The sequence below is a fragment of the Tenrec ecaudatus genome, chromosome 18, assembly GCF_050624435.1.
Source record: "Tenrec ecaudatus isolate mTenEca1 chromosome 18, mTenEca1.hap1, whole genome shotgun sequence".
NCBI lineage: Eukaryota > Metazoa > Chordata > Mammalia > Afrosoricida > Tenrecidae > Tenrec > Tenrec ecaudatus.
Window position 1 is genome coordinate 37,838,664 of NC_134547.1, and position 25,645 is coordinate 37,864,308.

The 25,645-nt window shown below is 40.5% G+C and overlaps 1 protein-coding gene across 2 annotated transcripts in view; it reads right to left on the reverse strand.

Annotated features, from left to right (window-relative positions):
- N4BP1 (NEDD4 binding protein 1) overlaps positions 1-25,645 on the reverse strand; it is a 60,804-nt gene that overhangs the window by 15,993 nt on the left and 19,166 nt on the right. For both annotated transcript variants that reach the window (XM_075537917.1, XM_075537919.1), the window contains one exon: positions 20,251-21,944. In XM_075537917.1, the coding sequence (XP_075394032.1) occupies positions 20,251-21,944 (1,694 nt within the window). The remainder of the gene's footprint in view (positions 1-20,250; positions 21,945-25,645) is intronic.

A 25,645-nucleotide genomic window follows, 5' to 3' on the forward strand; every position in this document is an offset into this window, starting at 1 on the left:
TTACAGATATCATTTCATAGTTTCATCACTTCGAGCAGTATTGTACAATTGCTACCACAATCAGTTTCAACGAAACATTTTCTTTCTTCTTGACCTCCTTGATAGAAGCTCCTCTTTATCCCCTTCCCTTCCCCACTCTACCCCCCATAAAATTCTTTAGCACCATTTTTGGGGTATTAAATTGCATGGCCTCCTGCTTTACAAAAACCAAGAAAGAATCCATTGTAGGAGCTGCAATTTTTAATATAGTTTTATAAGTCATCTTGTATTTTTATTAATCTAAACACGTGCTATTGTGATAGAACAATTTGAGCTTTTTGGTAATGTCTGCTTATTGTATTTTTATTTTCTTAAAATTAAAAAGGTATTCTATTGGGGGACAATGCAATTTTTAAGTCTTGCTTCAAATATGACTTCTAACAATCTTTGAGACTCTTCACTAAGAATTTTGTTGCTGAATCACTTTAGCAGCTATGACAACTACTCCTACTGACTGTGCCGGAGGAAAGAAATGATGATGTGACATAATCACTCCAACTTCCAAAAGGCTGCTGCTGCCTCTTGCTCCAGGAAACCCTGTTTCCTTTTCTGGAGAACTAAGAAACCTGCCTGGGCCGCAGCTTTTAGGAAACAAGCTGAAAGAAGAGCTCAGATGAAACAAAGAGATACATAACAGTGGTTTTGCAGAAGCAGAAATGCAGAGGAAAATAAACTAGATAGGGACAGCATTGAAGAGGGTTCGAGTTTCTCTAGGACAGGCCGGATCAACCTGCTGATACTTGGCTTCTCTGCAACCATTCACTCTGCCGTGGTACGAAAGCAGGCACAGACAGCTATCAATGGATGAGTGAGGCTGCGATGGTGGGCCAGATTTGGTCCATAAATTTGTGGGTCCTGGTCTAGTGAGCTAAAAAAACATTCCTCCCACCAAAGGATCTGGTGACAAATTTCAAAAGTAACAATGAAAACTGTTTTTCACAGTTCTAAATTCTGCAAGCAGTGATCCATTTGTCGGTGTTACTATCCATAGGAAAAGGAAAGATCAAAATTCAAAACTGTGATACTACAATTTATGATAGCAAAATCTATCTCACTGAGTCAGTGAGTACCCATAAAACCTTATGCCAGTGACTTCTGCACCTTCATTTCCTGTCTTCTCTTCACCTGTTCTGGCCTGAAACAAATTCATGGCTATTTGCTTCACTTGAAATTTCTACCACCACCAGCACAGTACATCCCAAAGTGAAACCGAAGCTCTTCTAATTCCAGCCTACTCTGCCAACTCCAGTTACACTGACCAGGTGCACTAGGGACTTTGATTCTATTCAAGGCCTTCAACAACTCGATCCTTCTAGACAAGTTGTGGGCCCTTCCACATCTGAGTGCTTAGAAGGGATCTACCCACTACCATGAGCCTCTTGCCCTGTCCGACGTCTCCCTTTACCTACTTTTCTGTTGTCCGTCCCCCAGGGAAGAGGTCACATGTAGATCCTTGTAGTCCTTGTGATCTATGTGCATACATTTATAACTTTAGTATTAACGTAGAAGGATATTGGATCTCCACTCAAGTACTCCCTCAATGCAAGAATACTTTCTTCTATTACACTGGCATTCTATGATGCTCACCTTCCTGACACAACCACTGAAGACAAAGTGGGTGAATAAGCAAATGTGGTGAAGAAAGTTGATGGTGCCCAGCTATCTAAAGATATAGCGTCTGGGGTCTTAAAGGCTTGAAGGTAAACAAGCAGCCATGTAGCCCAGAAGCAACAAAGCCCACATGGAAGAAACACACCAGCCTACATGATCACGAGGTGCTGAAGGGATCAATTATCAGGCATCAAAGAACAAAAAGTCATATCACTGTGTGCTCACCTCCATGATATAATTGCTGAAGACAAATGGGTGCATAAGCAAATGTGGTGAAGAAAGCTGATGGTGCCTGGCTATCCAAAGATATAGCGCCTGGGGTCTTAAAGGCTTGAAGGTAAACAAGCGGCCATCTAGCTCAGAAGCAACAAAGCCCACATGGAAGAAGCACACCAATATGTACGAAGGGATTAGGTATTAGGCATCATCAGAACAAACAATCTTACCATAGTGGATGAGGTGGGGAGTGCCGGGTGGAGACCCTAAGCCCATTTGTAGGCCACTGGACATTCCCTTACAGAAGAGTCTTGGGGAGGAGATGAGCCAGTCATAGTGCGATGTAGCAACAATGAAATATACAACTTTCCTCTAGTTCCTAAATTGCTTCCTACCCCCCACTATCATAATCCCAATTCTACCTTGCAAGTCTGGGCCAGAGGATGTACACTGGTACAGATAGGAACTGGAAACAGGGAATCCAGGGCGGATGATCCCTTCAGGACCAGTGGTGTTAGCGGCAATACTGGAAGTTACATATTACTGGCTAACTCAAAAAGAGTTTTCACGGTTTCATCACACTACCTTATCTAGTTCTAACATGAGTTTTCCTCAGATGTCTGTTGCCAATGTGCCCTCCAGTTGTATACCCTTCCTTCTGATTGATTCCCTGCTATAATGTGGAAAACAATCAGGTGTCACAACTTGTTAGCTATTGTATGAAAACACGAATGTATCTCTTTAAAAAATTTTATTGACCTATGACTCACGTACCATATAATCCAATGTTTTAGATATATTAGTTGTGAAATCATCCCCATAATCCATTTTAGATCATATTCTTCATGTATCTATTACTGTAAGCTCCCCATTTATCCCCAATCTCACAGGTATCACCTCAGAATCCAAAAGTCAGCTTATAGAATAAAAGCCCTAGAAACTCAACCCGTGGGAGGAAAAGATATTTCTTCTCCAGTTATCTCATGGCTTGGGAAAGGGCAGCGTGGGCAGTCTTCTCTTAGCAATTTGATTGTAGAACCTGCAGCCCAGATGGAAACAGCCATGAACTTTTTAGTAAAGTTCATGAAGTTTATTTCAATAATAACAACCTATGACTGTCTGCATAGGCAGTGGTATGAGGGGATTTCAGTGGAAGCTTGATCCATCTGGGGACTCTACAAATGGATCTTGGGATTTACCTGCTATCTACAGTCTTTTGCAAACCGGGTAGTCAGATATAAACTGTGACACAATTCCCTCCCCTGGTCTTGTTTTCTTTTCTTCCTTTGCAGTCCTTGGATCACACAGGCAGGCGTGCTTCTTCCATGTAGACTTAGTTGACACTCACTTAGATGGCTACCTGTTTTAAGAGAAGCCTTGAAGACCCGGACACTATTTTTTTTTTTTTGATAGCTGGGTACCATGATTTCCTCGCCATGTTTTGCATCCATGTTTCTTTAATAATCTCTTCATGAGGAGAAGTAACAAGCAGGGCCAAATCATAAGAACTAATTGTTCTTAAATTAGGGCTTATAATTACCGGTACATTTGAGCTCAAAATTTATTCATATATTTAAGGTTTGTATATATCCCCAATCCACTTTAGAGATAGCATTATCAACTTATTGAGAAATAATACAGGTAAACGGCAAGAAGCATTCAGTATTAATATTAACAATCTGGGAAGTGATATAGAATTTAAACTATTGAGGACCATGTAAATAGTAAAACTTACTAGACTATAGATTACAAATTTAAATGAGTCAAACTGCTTAAGAGAATATTGAAGGTTAGACACAAAACTTTCAGTAACGCTCATTCACTATGTTTTCAGAATTAAGACGTCACAAAAAGCAAAGAAAATATGAAAATAGCAAATATACATTGATCTTAAGTTGCTGATTATTGGGCAAGGTTTTGAAAGCAATGGATTTGAATCCAAAGCCCAGTGATTTCAAAGTCTACAACATTGGGATAGCAGTCAGCTTTTTCTTCTTACTAGGGTGTTTTTTCTGTTTTAAGCCCAAATAAGTATTTCAGTTCCTTTAACCTGCAACCGATGCTTAAGAGGTTCACTTAGAAAGATTTCCAAATCAAATCTTTCTGATGTGACCTATGAAGAATGCTATACACCTTGAAAAGCCAAATTTTAAAGTCCAAGTATAGCACAAGGCCTGGGTGACCAAGGGCGGAAGAGGAATCAACATACTACTGGTGGATTCTCCCATTGGGGTCTATACAAGCCATGTTAAGTGTTTTCCCGCGGGACAGACTGCCCTGGACTAGTTTACCCACTTAACAAGTGAAATCATCTCTGAGACAGACAGATTTCCTCCATCTCAGCACATAAATAGGAATGTATGTCTCTTGAGAGTCAGCATGCCTTCATGGGCTTAATATTTGTGTTTAAGCATTTGGAGTTGGGACCAGAGCGTTGACCTTACAGAAGTATAGTAGTAGTATTACTGTCTGTGAAGTGTGTTCAAGTGCATGGTCTGAATCAGAATCTGTCAGAGAGCTCTCTGATTTGATTGCAGAGGGCATGGGAACCAGTGATGATGAAGCACATTTTTTGGTTAGGATATCACGTTTGAAGTGGAACATACCCTTGGTAGAACCACTGTATTGTTTTAAGGACAGTGATTTTGCTTCACTTAATTTGTTCCTACTGTACTCTAATGTTCTAGGTAAAAGCTGCTTGTTCTCCAGAATTTTGAACAGCTGGTTAACTCTAGAGACTTTTCATGGCATCAAAAATTGTTCTGATTGCCAAGGATAGCCCTTTGAAAATCAGTTTAGAGCATGTTTCTAGAAACTACTTTTGTTTCCCCATCCCCTCTGCATGCTGTATTTAGGGCCATAGTTTCACTGTGTTTCCATATCCCGCCATTTTCCTCAGGCCTCGACTAGATAGTCTACCTCCATGCAGCTTCTATTGCCTTCAACAGAAGAGGCATTTTAAGAAAAGAGGAAAGGGATTCATGCGTGCTTTTATCTGATTAAAAGGAGACACGTTACAATGTACTGTTTTCAGTGCATTTCCTTATGAGAATTAAACACATTCACATCCCCTTGATTTTTCCAACAATCAGTAGGCAGTAATAGTGTGGGTTTTGTAGAGACTTGCAGCCTGGTCAGTCTCTTCATATTGTCTTAAATTGAGGAATGCAGAAGAAGCTTCTCTGAGTCTCTTACTCTGTGACTTGTCTCTCAGGTGTCAAGCCAATACATAGACATAGTTGGGGAAGACAAAACTGCTCTGGGGGATTGAGAAGAGCCCGAGCCTAAGCCCAGCTCATCCTGTCACCTTATCAACCAGGGGCAGGGTGCACTGCCTCAGCACTTTACTCTTTGTATCTCTAACAGAAATCTAAATTGCAGCCCATCTCTGTAGGACTGATTCTAGTGCACAGTACAAAATAGGATGTCAGAGGAGAGGAAGGGAGATGATTGAGTCACCTTGTCTGGAAAAAGCTTCATAGAAGAGGGACTGGAATTGAACCTCAGAAGGACTTGAAGAGGGAGCCAGGGGAAAGTGCCAGAGCATTGCACCCTCCTTCATGAGCCCTTGATAAGTTTTAAATTATTATTTTGTCATATCTTTCCCTGTCCGACATCTCCCTTCATCCCCTTTTCTGTCGTCCATCCCCCAGGGAGGAGGTCACATGTAATCCTTGTAATCGGTTCCCTCTTTCCAACCCACTCACCCTCTACCCTCCCAGTATCGCCACTCACACCCCTGGTCCTGAGGGGATCATCCGCCCTGGACTCCCTGTGCCTCCAGCTCCTATCTGCACCAGTGTACTTCCTCTGCTCTATCCAGACTTGCAAGGTAGAATTCGGATCAAGGTAGTTGGGGCGGAGGTAGCATTTAGGAACTGGAGGGAAGCTGTATTTTTCATCAGTACTACATCACACCCTGACTGACTCATCTCCTCCCCTAGACCCCTCTGCGAGGGGATCTCCAGTGGCCGACAAATGGGCTTTGGGACTCCACTCTGCACTTCCCCTTCATTCCATTCAGGTGTTCCCTTCTGCTGAAGTTTTGGAACGAGAAAGCCTAAGTGTTACTTAGCAACTACAGAACTGCATACCACAAGCCATTTCCTTTCACTCATCATTTGACTCATCATAGTGACAAAAGGGGAAACTGAGTACAAATATACACACTCGGTAGTGTAGAGTAGGACATTTTAAATTTGTTCACGGATGTGTATAAGCTGCAGACCTCATGGTGGATAGGCACATAAAGAAAGGCTTTACAGAAATTCAGGGATGGGTGGGCTGATTGCTACAGGGTGAAATTCAAATGAACACACTGTATTGCTTGAGAGCTCTAGTTTCCTTTAGACTATTTCCTTCCCAAGCAGCTGGGTCAAATGAGTGAGGTGTGTTTACTCATCAGTGCTTGAGCCACCTGATGTTGCCACCTTCTGAAAACCCCAACCTCAACTTCTGTGGGAAGAGATGAGGCGTAGCGTGACTTTGGTCAAATGTGTTTAAAGCTCCAACCTGTGTATCCATGGACAAGACTTTTAAGTATTTCAAACCCCCGCCATTTCGTGGTTTATCAATTATGGATCATTTTTTACTTCACAAAATTGGCCTGAAGATTATATTTTCAATAACAATCAAGTATAATGTCTGCTATAAAACAGGCTTTTGGATGCCGAGAGGACCGTAGGGCCAACTCCACCATGAGACAATCCCTCACTGAATCATAGCACTCAGGGGGCAGCACTGGAGACACTGTGTGGAAAGTGTGCCTGGTCTGCCCACACACAAAGGGGTGAGACGTGAAGGGAGTGCAAAGTAATGAAGTCCCCAAGGAATTCTGAAATAGACTTCTGATTGGAAAACACTCATAAGGGTCAGAAGACAGACCTGGAACTAGTTATTCCTTTTTTCCCCCCTTTCACCCTATGTCTAGCTATATAAGATAAGCAGGACCAACAATCCTGTGGGGGGAGGTCAGGTGCTCACAGGCATCCTCCCTGAGGGAGAGCAGCTGCCAGACTGCAGGGGCCCCCACTCCCTGCTGTTAAGGACAATGGATGCCTGCAGCCACCTATTTAGTTACTGTAGGTGGGGTTTATACCCTACTGATGGTTCCTATGGAGGTCCAACCTAAATCTAGGATCTGCCAACCTAAATCTAGGGTCCGCCCATCTTGTCACATGTGTACCCCCAATCCCTCCCTCTTCCTATTGCTTCTATTTCCCTAGACCACTCCCTCCCATTACTGTATTACCTATAGCACAACCCCTTCCTGTGACGTATGTCTTCACCTGTAATTAGGGGGCTTGCATGTCCCTAGAGAATGTAAAAGCCTTGGTCAGCATTAATGATTCTCTCTCTCTCCCTCCACGTGGACCACCAAGCAGGCTGAGGGGAGCATGCTACCATGAATTGTGTCTGACTCCATTTATTGCAATACTTCTCTTCTATCTCTCATGCTCGCTATAACTTTACTATGATCTTTACTTATTATCGCTGTACAACTGCGCCTACAGGACCCGTAAGGATGTGTTAGGGGCTAGCTTCCCTTAACACAATCCCAAGGAGAAAACAACAGGCCTGGCAGTCCTGGGGATGGGGGTGGAGGTAGAATGCGGGCACCGGAAAGAAAGGGGCAGGGAGAGGGAGTAGGGAGCCAACAAACTTAGGGATAAGGGAACAATAAGAGATCTAAAAGTGATGGTGAGGAGGGCGTATAATGCCTGGTGGGACTTGATCAAGTGCAATGTATCTGAGAGGAATTCCTGATAGCCGCATGGAGAGTGAATCATGATCGTGGGAGGAGGAAGATGAGAGGAAATAGAGGAGGCAAAAGTTATTTATAGAAGTATAGCTATAGACATGTATATATGTAAATATATTCATTTATATGAAAGTCATAGAGGCCAATGTACATATATTTATAGCTAAATTTTAAGATAGCAGATGGACAGTGGGCCTCCACTCAAGGCCTCCCTAAACATAAGAACACTTTGTTATAATAACCCGGCATTCTGTGATGCTCACCTTCCCAATACGAATCCTGAAGACAAAATGGTTGCGGTAAGCAAATGTGGTGAAGAAAGCAGATGGTGCCCAGCTATCATAAGATGTAGCCTCTGGGATCTTAAAGGCTTTAAGTTAAACAAACAGGCATCCAGCAGGGAAGCAATAAGCCACATCGAAGAAGCCCAGCACCAGCCTGTGTGATCATGAGGTGTTGATGGGATCAGGTATCAAAAGATCCAAAACAATTATATCGATGTGAATGAGGGGGGGTTGAAGACCCCATCTGTAGACAACTGGACATCCCTCCACAGAAGGGTTACATGGAAGGGACAATTCAACCAGGGTTCAGTATAGCACCAACAAAACACACCTTTCCTCTAGTTCCTGAATGTTTTCCCTGTCACCACTACCATGACAAATCCAGTTAGATTGGAGCCTTCCTTACAAATCCGGCTAGACTGGAGTACACATATTAGTACAGGTAAGAACTCTCAACACATGGAATTCAGGACAGATAAAACCATCAAGAACAGTAGTGGGAGTTGCAATATCATGCAGGTAGGTGGGGTGGAGGTGGCAGGTAGAGGGGAAACCCATCACAAGGTTGGATATAGCCCACCCCCCAGGGGGACAAAACAGAAATATGGGGGAAGGAAGACAACGGACAGTGGAAGACATGAAAAAATAATATATAATTTGATCAAGGATTCATGAGGATGGAGGAGGGAGGGGAAAAAGAGGAGCTAATACTAAGGGTTCAAGTAGAAAGAAAATGTTTTGGAAATTTGGATGGAAACATATTAAGCACAAGTATGCTTAATACAATTACATGAAGGATTGTTATAAAATTAGTTAGAGCATCCCAATAAAATGATTAATTAAATATAGGCATTTCCAAGATTCCAAATATTTGAATTTAAATAGGAACTCAGTTAAAATATAAACTGAATTCCTACTGGAATAGCAACCATGTTGCAAAAGAATGAAATTATTTTTTTTAACTCAGTGTTTTTTTTATGTCTTTAATTCATGCAACAAATTTTTAGTGATGCCTACTATGTGCCACACAATATACACTTTGGGGACAGTTCAATGAACAGAACAGACACATAGAATTTCTACACTACTCTAATTCAGACTAATACTTAAGTTATTTAGAATAGGGTTAATAAGTAAAAGCCATTTTCAGAATAGCCTGCATCAAATTTAGTAGAAAGTTTTCTTGGGGCAATACATCTTTTGGTATTAAACTGGATTATCATTCTATTTAAAGAAAACTTAAATCTTCTTACCATATACACTCGTGCATAAGTCGAGTTTTTCAGCACATTTTAAATGCAGTTTCTGTGGTAAAATTAGGTGCCTCAGCTGATATTCGGATCAGCTTATACTCAACTATATACAGTAACTAAAATAATCAGTTTTTGAAAAAATTAAGGAATATTTTATCACAGCTTTTGTTTTGCCTCATTACATCAAAGAGTTTCAAAAGAGATGGTTAGGAAATGAATGTGTAGGAGTGTGTTAAAGTGTTGATATGGACAGGGATGGGGATGAGGTCTACTGGCAAAGAAGAGACTAAAATATGCAAAAACTCAGTCAACGATATATAATACCACTCCAAAGTCCAATGGTGACCTCTTTGAGAACACATTAGGTGTCGAGCCCACTCTTCACATCAACATAGTGGCCGTTAGGTGCTGCACAGTGGCTTCTGACTCACAGAAAGCCTGTGTACAACAAATCAAAACACTGTCTGGTCCGACACCATCCTCACAATTGTTGCTGTGCTTAAGCCCACTGGTGTAACCGCTGTGTCAATCCATCTCATGAAGTCTTCATCTTTTTTCTGACCCTCATTTTTACCAGGCATGTTGTCCTTTTCCAGGAGAAGTCTCTCCTGATAACATGCCCAAAGTATGTGGGACAGTCGTGCCATCTTCAAGTCTAAGCAACATTTTGGCTGCACTTCTTCCAAGACAGATTTGTTTGCTTTTCTCAGTCCATAGACCTTTCCCTATTCTTTACCAGCGCAATTCAAATGCATCAATTCTTCTTGTCTCCCTGTTCACCGTCCAACTTTCAACTTTTTGCATGAGGTGAATGCGAACACCATGACTTAGGTCAGAAACACCGAGTGACATCCTTGCTCTTTAACACTTCAAAGAGATTTTGTGCAGCGCATGTGCACAGTGATACACCGTTTTATTTCCTGTCACTCCCGTGCGCATTTAGTGTGGCTCCAAGCAAACTCCTCGACAATTGCCATCTTTTCTCCGTTTTTCATTGTCTGTTGGCCCAGTTGTGAGAATTTTGGTTTTCTTTGCATGTAGTGGTAATCTACATTGAAAACGGCAGCCCTCGAGCTTTATCAAGCACGTGCTTCTAGTCCTCCTCTCTTTCAGCAAGCAGGGTTGTGTCACCTGCTAAGTGCATATTAAAAGCCCCTTTCCAATTTTGAAGCTGCTCCAATCAGGTGCTTAGTATAGAGACTGAACAAGTGTGGTGAAAGGATACAACCCTCATGGTCACCTTTTCTCATCTAAGCCAGGCAGTAAGCATTCCCCCCTTCCCTTGAGTCTACGTACCAGTTCCACATGAGCACAATGAAGGATTCTGGAATTCCCAGTCTTTTCAATGTTATCCAGTTTGTTATGATCTACAGTTAAATACTTTTGTGTAGTCAATAAAACACAAGTAAACAACTTCTTGCTATTCTCTGGTTTCAGCCAAGATCCACTTGCCATTAGCAAGGATATCTTTCATGCTGCGTCTTATCTGACTATAACTTGAATTTCTGGCTGCTCCCTGTCAATGTACCGCTGCGGCAACTGTTTCTCTTCAGTAAAATATTTTTTCACTGCCATTGAGTAAATGCCGACTCACAGCAACCCTACTGAATAAGATAAACTGCCCCATGAGTTCCTGACACTGTAACTCTTTACAAGTGTAGAAATCCATCTCCTCCTTCAGAGCAGCTGGAGGTTTCAAGCTGCTGTCCCTAATACTCTGCAATAATTTTTGCATTGTTATCTCTTAGGAATGAGCACAAATCTGGATCTCTTCCAGTCAGCTGGTCAGGTTGATGTCTTCCAGATTTCTTGCTATACATGAATGAGAGCTTCCAGTGCTTCATAGGCTTACTGAAATATTTCAATTGGTATTCTACTAATTCTTTGCGATAGTTTATTGTGCCAGCCTGGCCGATAAACACAAGTAGGATTAACTGAAGGGCAGAGGGATAAATGGCTCGGTGAGCCCAGTCTTGCTTGTTCTGTGCCTCAATTTAAAGGGGTACTCTACCTGTGGGATGCCTAGCCTGTGGACTGTGTCGCTGCAAGTTGAGGTCCCTTTAATCCCACACGATTGGAATGTTCGTCTCTGGAGCTGGGGACCGACAGGTGGTGACAGTTGGTGACCTGCCTTGCTGTTTGCTGCCTGGGTAATATATTGCCCAGCTCTCTCTACAGAAGGGGACTGGCGACAGACGGCTCTCAAGCCTTAAAGGATTGCTAGTGTCTCACTGCTTTACAATTTAACTGTTAATTTCTTGTATAATCTATCTGTATATAATTTAACGGTTCATTTCTTGTATTATATACCTATCTTTATACATATATATCTATATAATTACTAGCAATCTGGTTTGTGTCTCTAGAGAACCCTGTCCAACACACACAGCCTTGGAAGCTTGTTTTTGGCTAATGCCTTCAGTGAAGCTTGAATCTCTTCCTTCAATGCTATTGGTTCTTGATAATATGCTTCCTCTTGAAATGGTTGAATATCAGCCAATTCTTTATGGTACAGTGATTCTGTGTAGTTCTTCCTTCCGTTGCTTCCTGCATCATTAATATTTTGCCCACTAAATTCTTCAATATTGCAATTCCAGATTTGAAGTTTTCTTTCAGCTTGGTGTATATACTGAGTGTGCTCCTATGTTTTTTGTTTTTTTTTTTTCATTTTCTAATTTCAAGTCTGTGAACATTTCATTATAACCCTTGGTCTTCTCAAACTGTCCCCTTTGAATGTTTTAATTTTTTCAACTTCCTCCTGAATTTATGTGAGCAATTGATGGTCAGTTACATGGTTAACCCCTGCCTTTGTTTAGGCTGCTAGTATTGAGTTCCTCCACTGTCTCTTTCCATAGATGTAGACAATCAGATTCCTGTGTATTTCATCTGGTGAGCTCCATGTGTACAGTCCCCATTTATGAAGCACTCATTCCTATTGCAAAGTTCTAGCACGCACTATCTAGTTTCATTTCTATTATCAAGGCAATGTTTTCCAAATGTTCCTTCCTCTTTGTTTCCAACTTTTTCATTCCAATCACCACTAATTGTCCATGCATCTTGATGGCATGTTTGATCAACTTCAGACTGTGATGTTGGTAGAATTTTTCAATTCAACATCACTTGCTTTAGTGATTGGTGTGTAAAGTGGCATGGTTAGATTTCAAAAGCTGGGTTATTATGTGAAAACAGGGGTTAAGTGAAATGGAGAAGGACTACATCATTAGATAAACTGCCAAATTACTTCATTATACTACTACCAAAGCACTAAGAACCATGGCCCAACAAAGGTAATACATAACTTTAACTAGTAAACCAGCATTACTCTCAACACCTTGCTATCTGTTATTGCCAAACACTGTTAGTGCAACATAGCTAGACAATATCTCAAAAATTATTGTTATAAATGTAAAATGTTAGATAATGAGATAGTTGATAAGAGGTGCTGGTATACTCCAAAAAGTTCTTGGAAGTGCCATTATCACTAGTCATTTGGCTCAAGAAATTGTTAACAATAGCGTGTGGCAAGAAGGTATAATAGGCAGATGACTACCCAGACCCCTAACAATGACATGAGAAACCACAGGAAACAGATATGGATGATAATCCTGAAGTCCAGAACTTCAAAGCAAAGGATAAAGAAACTTATCAAATAACAACTAGAAGAAGAAACTAAAGAAAAACAGGGTAAGATTCTGTATACCCCCTGAGGCAGTTAGTTTATTGTGCCAACCTGGCCAATAAACATGTGGGGTTAATTGAAGGGAAGAGGGGTAAGTGGCTCGGTGAGCCTTGCCTTTCTAGTTCTCGGGTCTTGTTTTGTGATGGTCAGACCAGGCTGCAGTTGCCTTGGCCCATTCCCTACTTCAGCTGCAAGACATCCCTGAGCAGAAGCCACATGGACCTACCCCAGTGCAGCCCTGGGTGCTGGAGCAGCCGTGTGGAGACCCCTGCCAACGTTGAGATGCTTACACATACACTGTGAGATGCTTACACATACACTGACTTGGCTTTCCTCCTGCAGTCAGTGTCATAAGTGTGTGTTTTGTGAGATGGAGGAGGACTTTGTGGATTGGTGTTGGACATATAGGTTAATGGTGGACTTGTGCATTTGGGCAGCACTGGGTTGGGATGTTTTCTTGATGTGCACTTACCCTTTATATAAAACTCTCTCTTATACATGAGTTTATGTGGACTTGTTTCTCTAAAGTACCCAGACTAACACCACCCACCCCACCCCCGGCGGGGATCCAGGCCATGTCCCATAAAACATTGGGGCATTAAATCCTGAATCTTGAAGGTGCACAACACACTCCAAAGGCCACGTCAGAGGGATCCACTAGTGAATCTACCACAAACACACTTACCTCAAACACAACTGAGGGTTTAAGACTGAAATTACATGCTGTGTGAAGAATCAGAAGACACCTATACCAAGAATAACGAACTGTCTATAGGTGGACCAACATTTACTTATGACTTCAATGCCCTATTTGCTGTATTAAGATATGTATTATAATGGCAGACTGGTCATTAACATTGACAGTGAATATTACTGTTAAATTTTGGCTGACAACCAACTCCTATTGTTTGTGCAAAGTGAGCCTGATCTTGTATACAAGAAAACAATCCAGGTACTGAGATACACAGTTAGCCTATACTTGTTCAATCTTCCTTTCTCAATAGTGTTTTAAAAATTAGTAGCAAATGTGGCGAAGAAAGCTGATGGTGCCCGGCTATCAAAAGAGATAGTGTCTAGGGTCTTAATGGCTTGAAGGGGAACAAGCGGCCATCTAGCTCAGAAGCAACAAAGCCCACATGGAAGAAGCACACCAGCCTGTGCGATCACAAGGTGCCAAAGAGACCAGGTATAAGGCATCATCCAAAAATATATATATACCATAGTGAATGAAGGGGGAAGTGCAGAGTGGAGACCCAAAGCCCATTTGTCAGCCACTGGAGATCCCCTCACAGAGGAGTTTAGGAGAGGAGATGGGTCAGTCAGGGTGCGATGTAGTACCGATGAAGAACACAGCTTTCCCCCAGATCCTGGATGCTTCCTCCCCCTAACTACCATGATCTGAATTCTACCTTGCAGGACTGGATAGGGCAGAGGTTGTGCACTGGTGCATGTGGGAGCTGGAGGTACAGGGAATCCAGGGTGGATGATACCTTCAGGACCAGGGGTGTGAAGGGCGATACTGGGAGAGTAGAGGATAAGTGGGTTGGAAAGGGGGAACTGATTACAAGGATCCACTTGTGACCTCCTCCCTGGGAGACGGACGGCAGAGAAGTGGGGGAAGAGAGACTCCGGATAGGGCAAGATATGACAAAATAACAATATATAAATTATCAAGGGCTCATGAGGGAGGGGGGAGGAGGGAGGGAGGGGGAAAAAAAGAGGACCTGATGCAAAGGGCTTAAGTGGAGAACAAAGCTTTGAAAATGATTAGGGCAAAGAATGTACTTTATACAATTGATGTATGTACATGTATGGATTGTGATAAGAGTTGTATGAGCCCCTAATAATGTAAAAAAAAAATTAGTAGCATGGGTTAAATCAATGATACTATAAACAGAAGGTTCCTGTATTCCAGGGAGATTACTGATAAAATTCTCTACCAAAACATAAGATTCAGTAATGCATTTTGGACTTGCACTTAATCCTAGCTCCAATCGTTGGGTCTTAAGACATGCCTCCCCCAGCCCTCCAATATCCTGTGAGGTGATAAAACCACCATCCAACGCCACCACGCTCTCCTGTACCATCCAGTCAATGACAGCAGCCCAGTTGCTCAACCACAGCTCTACACAGAAAACTGCACACACTATCTTCCACCATATCCCCCAGAAGGCAGGTGATAGTGAAGTGCTGCCCCACGAGGAAGCAGAGTTGCACACTGGCCCTGCTTGCTTAGAAATGTCAAAACAAAACATGGGGGGGGGGGAATGTGGAGGTTGCTGCTGCTGCTGTTGGGTGCCATTCAGTCACTTCTGACGCATAGAGACCTTCTGCACAGAGTAATTACACGGAATAGAATATCCACCAGTCAAGTGAGACAGAATGGATGGAAAAACAAGATTCTTCAGTATGCTATCTACATGAGAATACTTAATCAGAAAAAAAAACATAACCATAATAAAAACCATGCTCCCAAAAGGCTTTAAAATACATAAATCAAACTTTAACAAAATTGAAGACAGAAAAAAAAATTGAAGACAGAGATAATTTTACAATTATAGTAAAAAGTTTTAATCTACTACTTTTTATGTAGGACAACTAGAAATAAAAAACAAAGACATAGAAGACATTAAATGCCATAATCAAATATTGTGACCTCATAGAAATATACAGAACACTTTACTCAACATCATAGAGGTTCGTCAAAAATTTCATTTAAAAATGGAATTAAAGGATAATCCAATGTTTCCACTTTCTGAAGATCCTCATACATTCTTTTCCAGCATATATGGAACAATCTCTATGTTAAGACCATATGCTATTAAACCACAAAGGAAGCCTCAATAAATTAACATCAAAATACTACAAAGCATCTTTTTTATTACAATGTTATAAAATTAGGTATCAACAATACATGGAAACTGAATAGCACTTTGTTTTTTAAAAAACACAGGGCAATAAAAGAGAAAAGTTTTTACAACCTTTGGGACATAACAAAAAGTAGTATTCAGAAGGCAATTTGAACACATATCAAAAGACAAGAACCAAAATCAACACCTTATCCCAACATCTCTAAGAATAAGAAAAGCAACAGCAAAATAAGCAAACTCACTGCCATCAAGTCCATACCAGCTCATAGCTGCCTGTAAGAAACCAACCCAGGAAATTTCTGAGACTGTAATGCTTTACAGGAGAAGAAAGCCTCATCCTTGCCCCCCAGAGCTGGCTGGTTGTTTCAAACTGCTGAAAATAAAATGGAAAAAAAGAAAATGATGACCCTCAATCAATGAAAACAAGGCATCTGACAAAATCTAACTCCCATTGCTACAAAAATACTCAGGCAAAGAGGAACAGAAGGGAAATCCATTTTAGAACTCAGTGTGTGTGTACGACAGAGAAACAAAGCATTTCCCTTGCAAACAGGAACCAGATAAGGATGACCTTTATCACCAGCTCTACTCAATATTGTACTGGAAGTCTTACCCAGGCAACGAAGGGAAGTTAAAGGCACACATAGTGGTATGAAATAAAACTCTGTTTGCACCCAATGAGATCCTATACGAAGAAAATATAAAATATTTAGCAATAAAACTATTGAAATTAATTTAAAAATTCAGTACAGTGGTAAGGTATGAGATCAACATACAAATACCAGTTAATTTCTTTTTCACTGACAAAAAGAACTCTGGAAAGGAAATCAGAAAAATATTATCATTAACATTAATCACTCAAAAAATAAATATTTAGGAATAATTCATTCCTGATGCTGATTCCATTATCATTCATGAGATCGAAAAATGAATCACCAACTTTATAGGAAAGGAAAGAAGCCCAGATAAGCAAAGCACTTACTAAAGAATCAAGTAGGCCGCACACACTTCAAAATCTTAAAACCTACTACAGTCACGGCAGTCAAAATGGCCTGATCCACACCTAAAGACAACCCATAGACGAATGGAATAAATCTGAGAACCCAGACATAAATCCAACTTCCTATGGACAGCTGATCTTTGACAAAGGCCTGAAACACATGAAATAGGGAACAAATAGTATCTTTAACAAGTGGTGCTGGAAAAATTGGATATTGATTTACATGATCCAGGAGTCATTTTCACACTCTATACAAAAGTAAGCATGGGTGAAATACCTGAAAAATATAATAAAGCCTAAAATTACAAAGACTACCAATGATAAAATAGGGTCCAACTTAGAGGCCTAAATATCATTATCAAACATAACAAAAACCAGACAAACTAGATAACTGGGACCCGCTTAAAATTAAATAATTATGAACATAAAAAGATTTCACCCGTGGAAGGACATTGGTCCTCTATTCAAGTACTCCCTCAATGCAAGAATACTTTCTTCTACTAAGTTGGCATTCTGTGATGCTCACCCTCGCGACACAACCACTGAAGACAAAGCTGGTGAATAAGCAAATGTGGTGAAGAAAGCTGATGGTGCCCGGCTATGGAAAGATATAGCGTCTGGGGTCTTAAAGTCTTGAAGGTAAACAAGCGGCCATCTAGCTCAGAAATAACAAAGCCCACATGGAAGAAGCACACCAGCCTGTGCGATCACGAGGTGTTGAAAGGACAGGTATAAGGTATCATCAGAACAAAAAAATCTTACTATAGTGAATGGGGAGGGGAAGTGCAGAGTGGAGACCCAAAGCCCATTTGTCAGCCACTGGAGATCCCCTTGCAGAGGGGTCTAGGGGAGGAGATGAGTCAGTCAGGGTGCAATGTAGCCCCGATGAATATGGCTTTCCTCTAGTTCCTAAATGCTTCTTCTGCCCCGACCCCGCACCACACTATCATGATCCGAATTCTACCTTGCAAGTCTGGATAGAACAGAGGATGTACACTGGTGCAGATAGGAGCTGGAGGCACAGGGAATCCAAGGCGGATGATCCCTTCAGGACCAGGAGTGTGAGGGGCGATACTGGGAGGGTAGAGGGGGAGTGGGTTGGAAAGAGGGAACCGATTACAAGAATCTATATGTGGCCTCCTCCCTGGGGGATGGAAAACAGAAAAGGGGGGAAAGGGAGACATGCAACAGGGCAAGATAAGGCAAAAATAATAATTTATAAATTATCAAGGGCTCATGAGGGAGGAGGGAGGGGAAGGAGGGGGGAAAAAGAGGACCTGATGCAAAGGACTTAAGTGGCTTTGAAAATGATGAGGGCAATGAATGTACAGATGTGCTTTACACAATTATCTATGTATGGATTGTGATAAGAGTTATATGAGCCCTTAATAAAACAGTTTAAAAAAAAAAGATTTCACCAAAAGTAAAACAGAGCTCAATTAGGAAGAAAAACAAAATAATTTATGAAACAACAGCCTAATCTCTAAAATTCATGGAAAATTTCAACACTTCAACAAGAAAACAAACAATCCAGGGAAGAAATGGGCAGAGAACATAAACAGACCTTCACCAAAGATGACATCAAATTATGATCATTAGTTATTAGGAGACACAAATAAAAAGCCAGTGGGATGTCACCTCACCCCAGCATTAATAGGACAGTTTAAGGAAAACTTTCACAAAATCTGTCCTAAAAAAACACACACACACCAAGAAATTCTGATGAGGGTGTGCAGAGACTAGAATACTCACGTACTGCTGAGTGGATTGAAAATGACGTAAGCACTAGGCTACATACAAAGTATGCCACATTGGTGGAGGTGGGGAAGGGGGGGGGGAGTATGCCACATGGAACACCACAGAACATTAACGAGTAACAGTGAATCAGCCAAAAATCTCCCAACATGGACAAACCTGGAAGTCAACATGCTAATTAAAGTAAGTTGATGGAAGAGATTATTGTAAACTTGTTTATAGTGGATCATATATAATATGATATACCTGGTCAATTGACCAGCCTCTTAACTTACCTTGAATTTTTCTAGGCTCAAGTATTTCTCACCTGTCTTACAATAGAAATTTCATCTCTTGCTTTTAAAATATTAATAGTGGTCTTTCTTTCTTACTCTTTGTCTTTTTATCTGTATATTATTATTATTATTATTTTCTTCTTTGCCATTTTTTTTTCCCTGCTGGGTTTCCCAGTTTGTGATACCCAGAAGGAGTGGGTGCAGAGACAATTACAGATACAGTGGTTTATTGGGGATTTAGCGTGGGGAGATTGAGAGGATGTGGGGTGCAAACAATGAATTCAGGAGGGATGGTGGAGCACTGGAACAGACTGTGATGATATATAAAAAGCGATTTAACCATGGAAGTGTATGGTATGTGAATCACGAAAACTACCAAACCACAAAGAAACCAAACTGGACCAGCAGTCACCATGTGGAGGAGGAAGAGTTGTTACTGAGGCGGCACTGGGTTTACTTGCACGGTGGTGGGATAATGTGGAGAAGGAGATCAATGATGATTGTACAACATGAAGCGTATAATCAAAGACACTGAATTATACATGCAGAAGTTGTTGAACTGGAGTGTTTTGTTGCGTACATTTTTGCCACAATTAAAAATACTATATAAATAACAATGAGTGCAAGAAGAAAATATTCCAGAATATAGAGGTAGTTGTACAACTTTTCCTGATATTACTGAATTGTATGACATGTGGATGAAGTGCTAGTAAAACATAAAAAACATCAAGTCAATTACAAAATGCTGTCTGAGAACACTATTGTGAATGGTCAAGAAAGGGCTGACAAATACTTAACCCACAGCATTCTTTGATGATTACAGTGGTGGAAGGAAACAAATTAAACCTATTAGCACAGCACACACTACAGTCTTGGCTAGAGATTGGGGCCATTCCAACACAAAAAAGGCAGAAAAACACTATCTTATCTCTGTACTTATATTCAGAACCTAATGGTGTTTGATAATATAAACCTAATCATTTAAAATCTCTCTGCAGCAATGAGTGAGTTTCTATTGCTTATTAGGATCCCTAGTGCCACCGTGGTTAAAGTACTCGACTGTTAAGTGAAACACTGGACGTTAGACCCACCAGACACTAGGTAGAACAAAGATATGGCAGTCTACTGGCTTCTTCTGAAAAGATCAGACTGCGAACTGTATGGGGCAGTTCTACTCTGTCCTACAGGGACGGCAGGAGTCAGAAATGACCAGATGCCAGTGGGGTTTTGGTTTATACTGCATATTATTGGACAAAGCAATGTCAAAAAGAGAATTTCTATTGTCTCTTTCCCTCAGAAATAGAAGATTAGCAGGGTGAAGCAAAGCACACAATTCCAGAAAATGAAATAGAACCTTCCCACACAACTGACTGGCCCCGACCACTCTATAGGTCAATTCACTACATCACATCAATTCAACACATAGGGTTGTTCCTTTAAATATATGCTATTCAGAGACCCTACTTATAGCTCTACTTAAAACAATACATTTGCAGAATGGACTTACGTAATTGCAACATTGCTTCCGTCTATAACAATGTGCTTCAAATCTGTTCTCCCTGGTTCATTTTTTAATTCCAGCTTGTAGGGTACTTTTAGAGTATCTCGAAACCTTTGAACTCCCGTAACCGAGGAATCAATATGATCAGATGGTCCTGCTAGTCTTGTGTCAGTAACTGGAGGTGGTAACTGGGGCAATCGAATGGGTGGAGAGCGCGGTGGGTAAATAGGCTTAGACTGAGGAGAGTTAGCACATCCTGAGCGGCTTTCACAGGCGGATTTCATATTATTTGGGAGCAAGGGTTCTGCTTGGTGCTGCAAACCATTTTCAGGAAAAACTGGGATTCTGGGCTGATGATGGGGAGCACCCCTTGGAACAAAATGGACAGCTTCTTTGGGACTTGAAGGAGTAACAGAGGATGACAGGCCATCAGTTTCCAGGTCTGTGTTACACATGTAGTTCTGGTTTGTACCCCAGAGTTCTGGTTTCTGTTCTGCTGGCACTGTTCTAAAAGTATTAATTTTGCAATTGGAGACACATGGTTTTGACTCTACTTTAAATGGTAAGTGAGAAAATTTTTCTGCCATGTTTTTCTGTGTGTGAATCTGTGTTTTCTTGGCAGTGGAATCCAGAGTAAGTGCATTTACATGACTACAAATGCTTTTATTTTTGGTTTTATTGGTCTCTGGATACATGTTATCAGATGAAAATTCTTTGTCTTCTTGGAACCTTTTGTTTTCTTTTTCAATTTCTTCTAAGAGCAATAATGGTTCAGTAGATGGTCCGAATTCCCTAATGATCTTTTCAACAATTCCTTGGGAATAGCCCATGGTTTTAAAAAAGTTTACAAGGATGTTGTACTCCATTTCCTCACTAGTGTCCTTTGTATCTGGACTGAGATATTCAGAATCAGGATCAGAATCAGACAGGTCAATGATTACACAGCTGGCGGCTGTCTTTCCGTCATGTAAAAGTTCCCCCTTTTCAACATTTTCCAAAGAAAACGGCTTCTTGGTATTTCTTTCTTCAGAATCAGAAGATCTCCTTTTGTGACAAATTCTCTCTTTGGAAAGCTCTTCTTCATCTGGGGTCAGGCCATTTGCCGGAACAAAAAGCACATCTGGTGAACTAGAAAGGACTGTGTCCATTTTTTGTGTGAGCTCAGACACAGGAGTGCCAGCTTTATTTCTTGCATCATCCTGCAAAATTATTTCATCTCTGGCAATATTCATCCCTGTGGCAATGTTCGGTGTAAACTCTGCTTGTTTAGAATCTCTAATTTCAATAACATCATTTTCTCCAGTTTCAAAGAGATTCCCTTCACTTTGTGTGAGAGTCAAAAGTTCTTTTTTTAAGGAAGTGGGCAAAATCAGCAAGTCCATCGTGTAATTGTCTGCTCGTGCTTCAACAAATTGTTTAAACTCCTTTTTCACCTCTGATTCTTTCTGGCTGCTGGGTAGGTTCTCGTTGCTCTCGAAGAGCTTTACAAACAGCTGGATGTGACTCCTGGCCATGACAACAGCCTCGGCGCTCCCCCGGATGCCCAGAAGACCCATGTCCAGGATGCAGAGGTCGGCACAGGTATCCTGAATCAGGCTCTTCAGAAAGAGGCTCTGGGCCCCAACAAAAATGCAGTGCATGGCTTTGGGGTAACATTCTCTTTCTTCCAATTCAGGTTCACAGATTCCTTTAATATATTCCTATAAAGAGAAGAAAAGGAATGAGATCAATTTACAAAAGCTCTTTATAGCACACATTACATTATACAAATGTCAAGCTTGTTTTCCAAATAAAATAATCAAACCCATACCTGTAGCCTTAGGAAAAATGTTATGCTTTATATAAAATGCTTAATCGTCCTTACAAATTTAAAAACTGCCATCGAGTTGATGCTGACTCATACAACCTTATAGGACAGCGCAGAACTGCCCGTGGGTTTCTGAAACTGTTAACTATACAGAAGTGAAAAGCCTCATCTTTCTCCCAAATGCGTAGGCACTACCCAACCAGGTTCCTTAATCATCCTAATGGGAAAGAAAATATTTTCTATAACATCAGATATTGTAACATCCTCGTTGTTTATTTAGCAACATGATCTTTAGCTGTACAGTGGAGGATAAGACTACAATTATTTACATCCACAAAGAGCAAACATCTGCTGTGCTGCACTACCAATCAAATAAGATGTTTTACTTGACGACGACCCTTGGTTTTATCCTTTACTACTACTACTCTTCTTGGTTTCCAAATAAGACACATTGATTTCTTGATGGTATTCTAGAAAAACAAGATTAATATTGTTCAACTGATGAGAGTAATATGCTCTATTTAATTTGGTGCTTGTTTTCAAAGGAAGCTCAAACTTTGAACACAGTCCTAAAATTAGCCAATGAAAATCCTATGGATCACAACAGTTCTATCCAGTTGTGCCACTGGGGACACTGGGTTGGCAATTTGACCCAGTTACCCACAAAGTATGAATAAAGAATCGGAGAATGCTGGATAGTTGTGTGTCTCTCAAATAAAGCGTATTAAGGTAGGCTTTCCAGTGAAATCTGGTATTGAAGGAGGACTGAATGAAGGAAAATTGCTTACTAGATCGTAACAAATTTATCAGCTCCTTAAATATCTTTAGAGAAGACGTTCTTGGTAGACTTATGAGAAATAAGTTGACATGATTTCTACTTCAAACTAAAAACTGGTGCTTTTATTCAACTCTCAAAATGGCTTTCAAGATAACTGACACCTACTATATACTATGTTGATGCCAAATATCTTCAGTTGAGTTTATATTCAAATGTGCGTACACTTTCCTCATGCACCTAGAGTTTAGAACTACAAAATTCCTACTAACAGATAAAATACCAAATATGAGGAAATTGCCACATTTACTCTAGGCAGTGTGATCTTAGGCTCACTGCATGGATCTATAGTGTTTGTGGCTGGGGGTAAACAAGAGAGATAATTGCTGATGGGCAGACAAGCCTAGTTTTCAATATGACAGTTGGCCATTCTCTAGTAGGGTGACTGAGTAAATACAACGTAACCAGTAACCTTTCTTCCTGGATATATAAACAGAAAGTTAAGTATCTATGCTAATATCCCTGAAGATGTCAAAATGGGCGATTTTGGCTACAACCTCTGAATTTATTCTGTACTGTATTTAAGCTGTGATCTCAGTTTTTATTTTAAAATATTTTATTCTGAAATAATTATAAATTCACAGGAACTTGTAAAAATAGCATATAAAGGTCCCACATACTCTTCACCCAGCTTACCTCATAGTTACATCTTAAATAATTATAATATACAACCCAGAAAGTTATGAAACCATTTTATCACAGATTACTGTAACCACCACCCTCAAACAGGATACAAAGAGCTAATCCAGCACCACAAAAGATATCTTTCCTATTACCCCTTTTAGTTAATCACTCCACATTCTCCGACCATCAGTCATCCCTGGGAATCACTCGTCTGTTTTTGTGATTAAAATCATGTGATGTTTAACAATATTCTATCTATAGTATGTGACTTTTGACACTGTCCTTTTGCATTCGCCACAATGCTCTTAAGATATAAATTACTCCACGTGGCAACAATTCATTCCTTATTATTGCTAAGCAGTATTTCATGCTATGGATACACCAATCTTTTAGCCATTTATCAATATTTGCTTCCAGTTTTTAACAAAACATGACTTTTAAGACTTCTCTAACGGAAGCTAACAATGATGTCTCTAATGTGACAATGGAAGTCCAAAATCCATTTGTAGGGTCCACACATAGATTGAGCCTTCGAATACCCTCTGACCATAGTTGAGATGTGAATAGTCTTGTTGTCAGAAAAGAGCATTGTAAAGTCAATTATGGTAGATGTAGTTCGGTTAAAATGTATTATTATCATTTGATCTCCCTTTGGACCCATTTTAAAGTTGTTTGCTTTTTTTTTTTTAAGTGAAAAGGAAAAATCCCGACCACAGACCAGGGATGTGAACAGAATGCATTGGAAAGTGGATCACCACAAATGCAAGGCTAGAATTTAATACGTTGTCACTTGATCTTCCTTTTGACTCATTTTCAATTTGTTTTAGTTTTTAGTATTTTCTGCTTTCTTTTTGATTGAGGCTTTTCTGTTTTACTTTGTTAACAGTCGTTTGTTTTACTGTATATGAAATCCAGGCTAGGTAAATTCATAGAAACAGTAACTGGATTAATTCTTAGGGGTATGGCAGGGAATGTTGAAGGGAAAGGGGAAGCTAATAATAGTAAGTACAAGAACAAAATATATGTTCTAAAATTGACAGTGGCAATGATTGTACAAAGTTTCCATTTCTTTAGGATTAAAAGCTCAGGACTGCAAATGCTGTGTCATAAAGCAAGTCTATCTCTATTTTATTTTTTAAAGTAAGTTCCAAAACTCTTATTCTGGTCTCTCCTGACAAAATGTCCAATAGTATGTGAGACAAATTCTCGCCAACCTTGCCTTTTGGCTGTACTTCTTCCAAGACAGATCAGTTTGTTCTTTTAGCAGTCCATGGTACTTGCAGGATTGTTAGCCAACACAATTCAAATGCACCAATTCTTCTTCAGTGTTCTTTCACATGCATATGAGGCAATTGAAAATAATGGTCAGGTGAACCTTAGTCTTCAAAGTAACATCTTTGCTTTCAACACTTGAAGGTCTTGTGAACCAGATTTACCCAATGCAATACATCATTTGAATTCTTGACTGCTGCTCCCATAAGAATTGTTTGTGGATCCAAGCAAGACAAAATACTTGACAACACCAGTTGTGAAGATTTGGGGTTTTATCTGACTTGAATTGTAACCCATACGGAAGGCTGCAGTCTTTGTTCTTCATCAGCATGTTTCAAGCCCTCCTCACATTCAGCAAATAAGGCTGATTTATCTGCATTTCCAAAGTTGTTAATAAACCTTCCTCCAATCCAATTGCCACATTTCTTCTTCATATAACTATTACTAAAGATTTCCCTCTGAATGCAAATAATAATTTATCAAGGGGACACAAGGGTGGGTGGGGGCAAAGAGGAGCTGATACTAAGGGCTCAATAGAAAGCAATTACAATTACAGAGTGAGGTAGTTAATTATGCCAACCTGGCCGATAAACACATGTGGGATTAACTGAAGGGCGGAGAGATGAATTGCTCTGGAAGTTTTGCCTTTCTTGTCTATTGCTCTTTGATCATCAGATCAGTGTGCAGCTGTCTTGCTTGTTCTGTGCCTCAATTTGCAAGCTACACTCCCTGTAGGACACCTAACCGGAGGAGGACTGTGTTGCTGTAATTTGCAGTTCCTTCAAGACCTGCTTCACCACACCATTGGAATTTACATCTCTTGAGATGGGGACTGTGGGACCGTGTCATCTGGCTGACTGTTG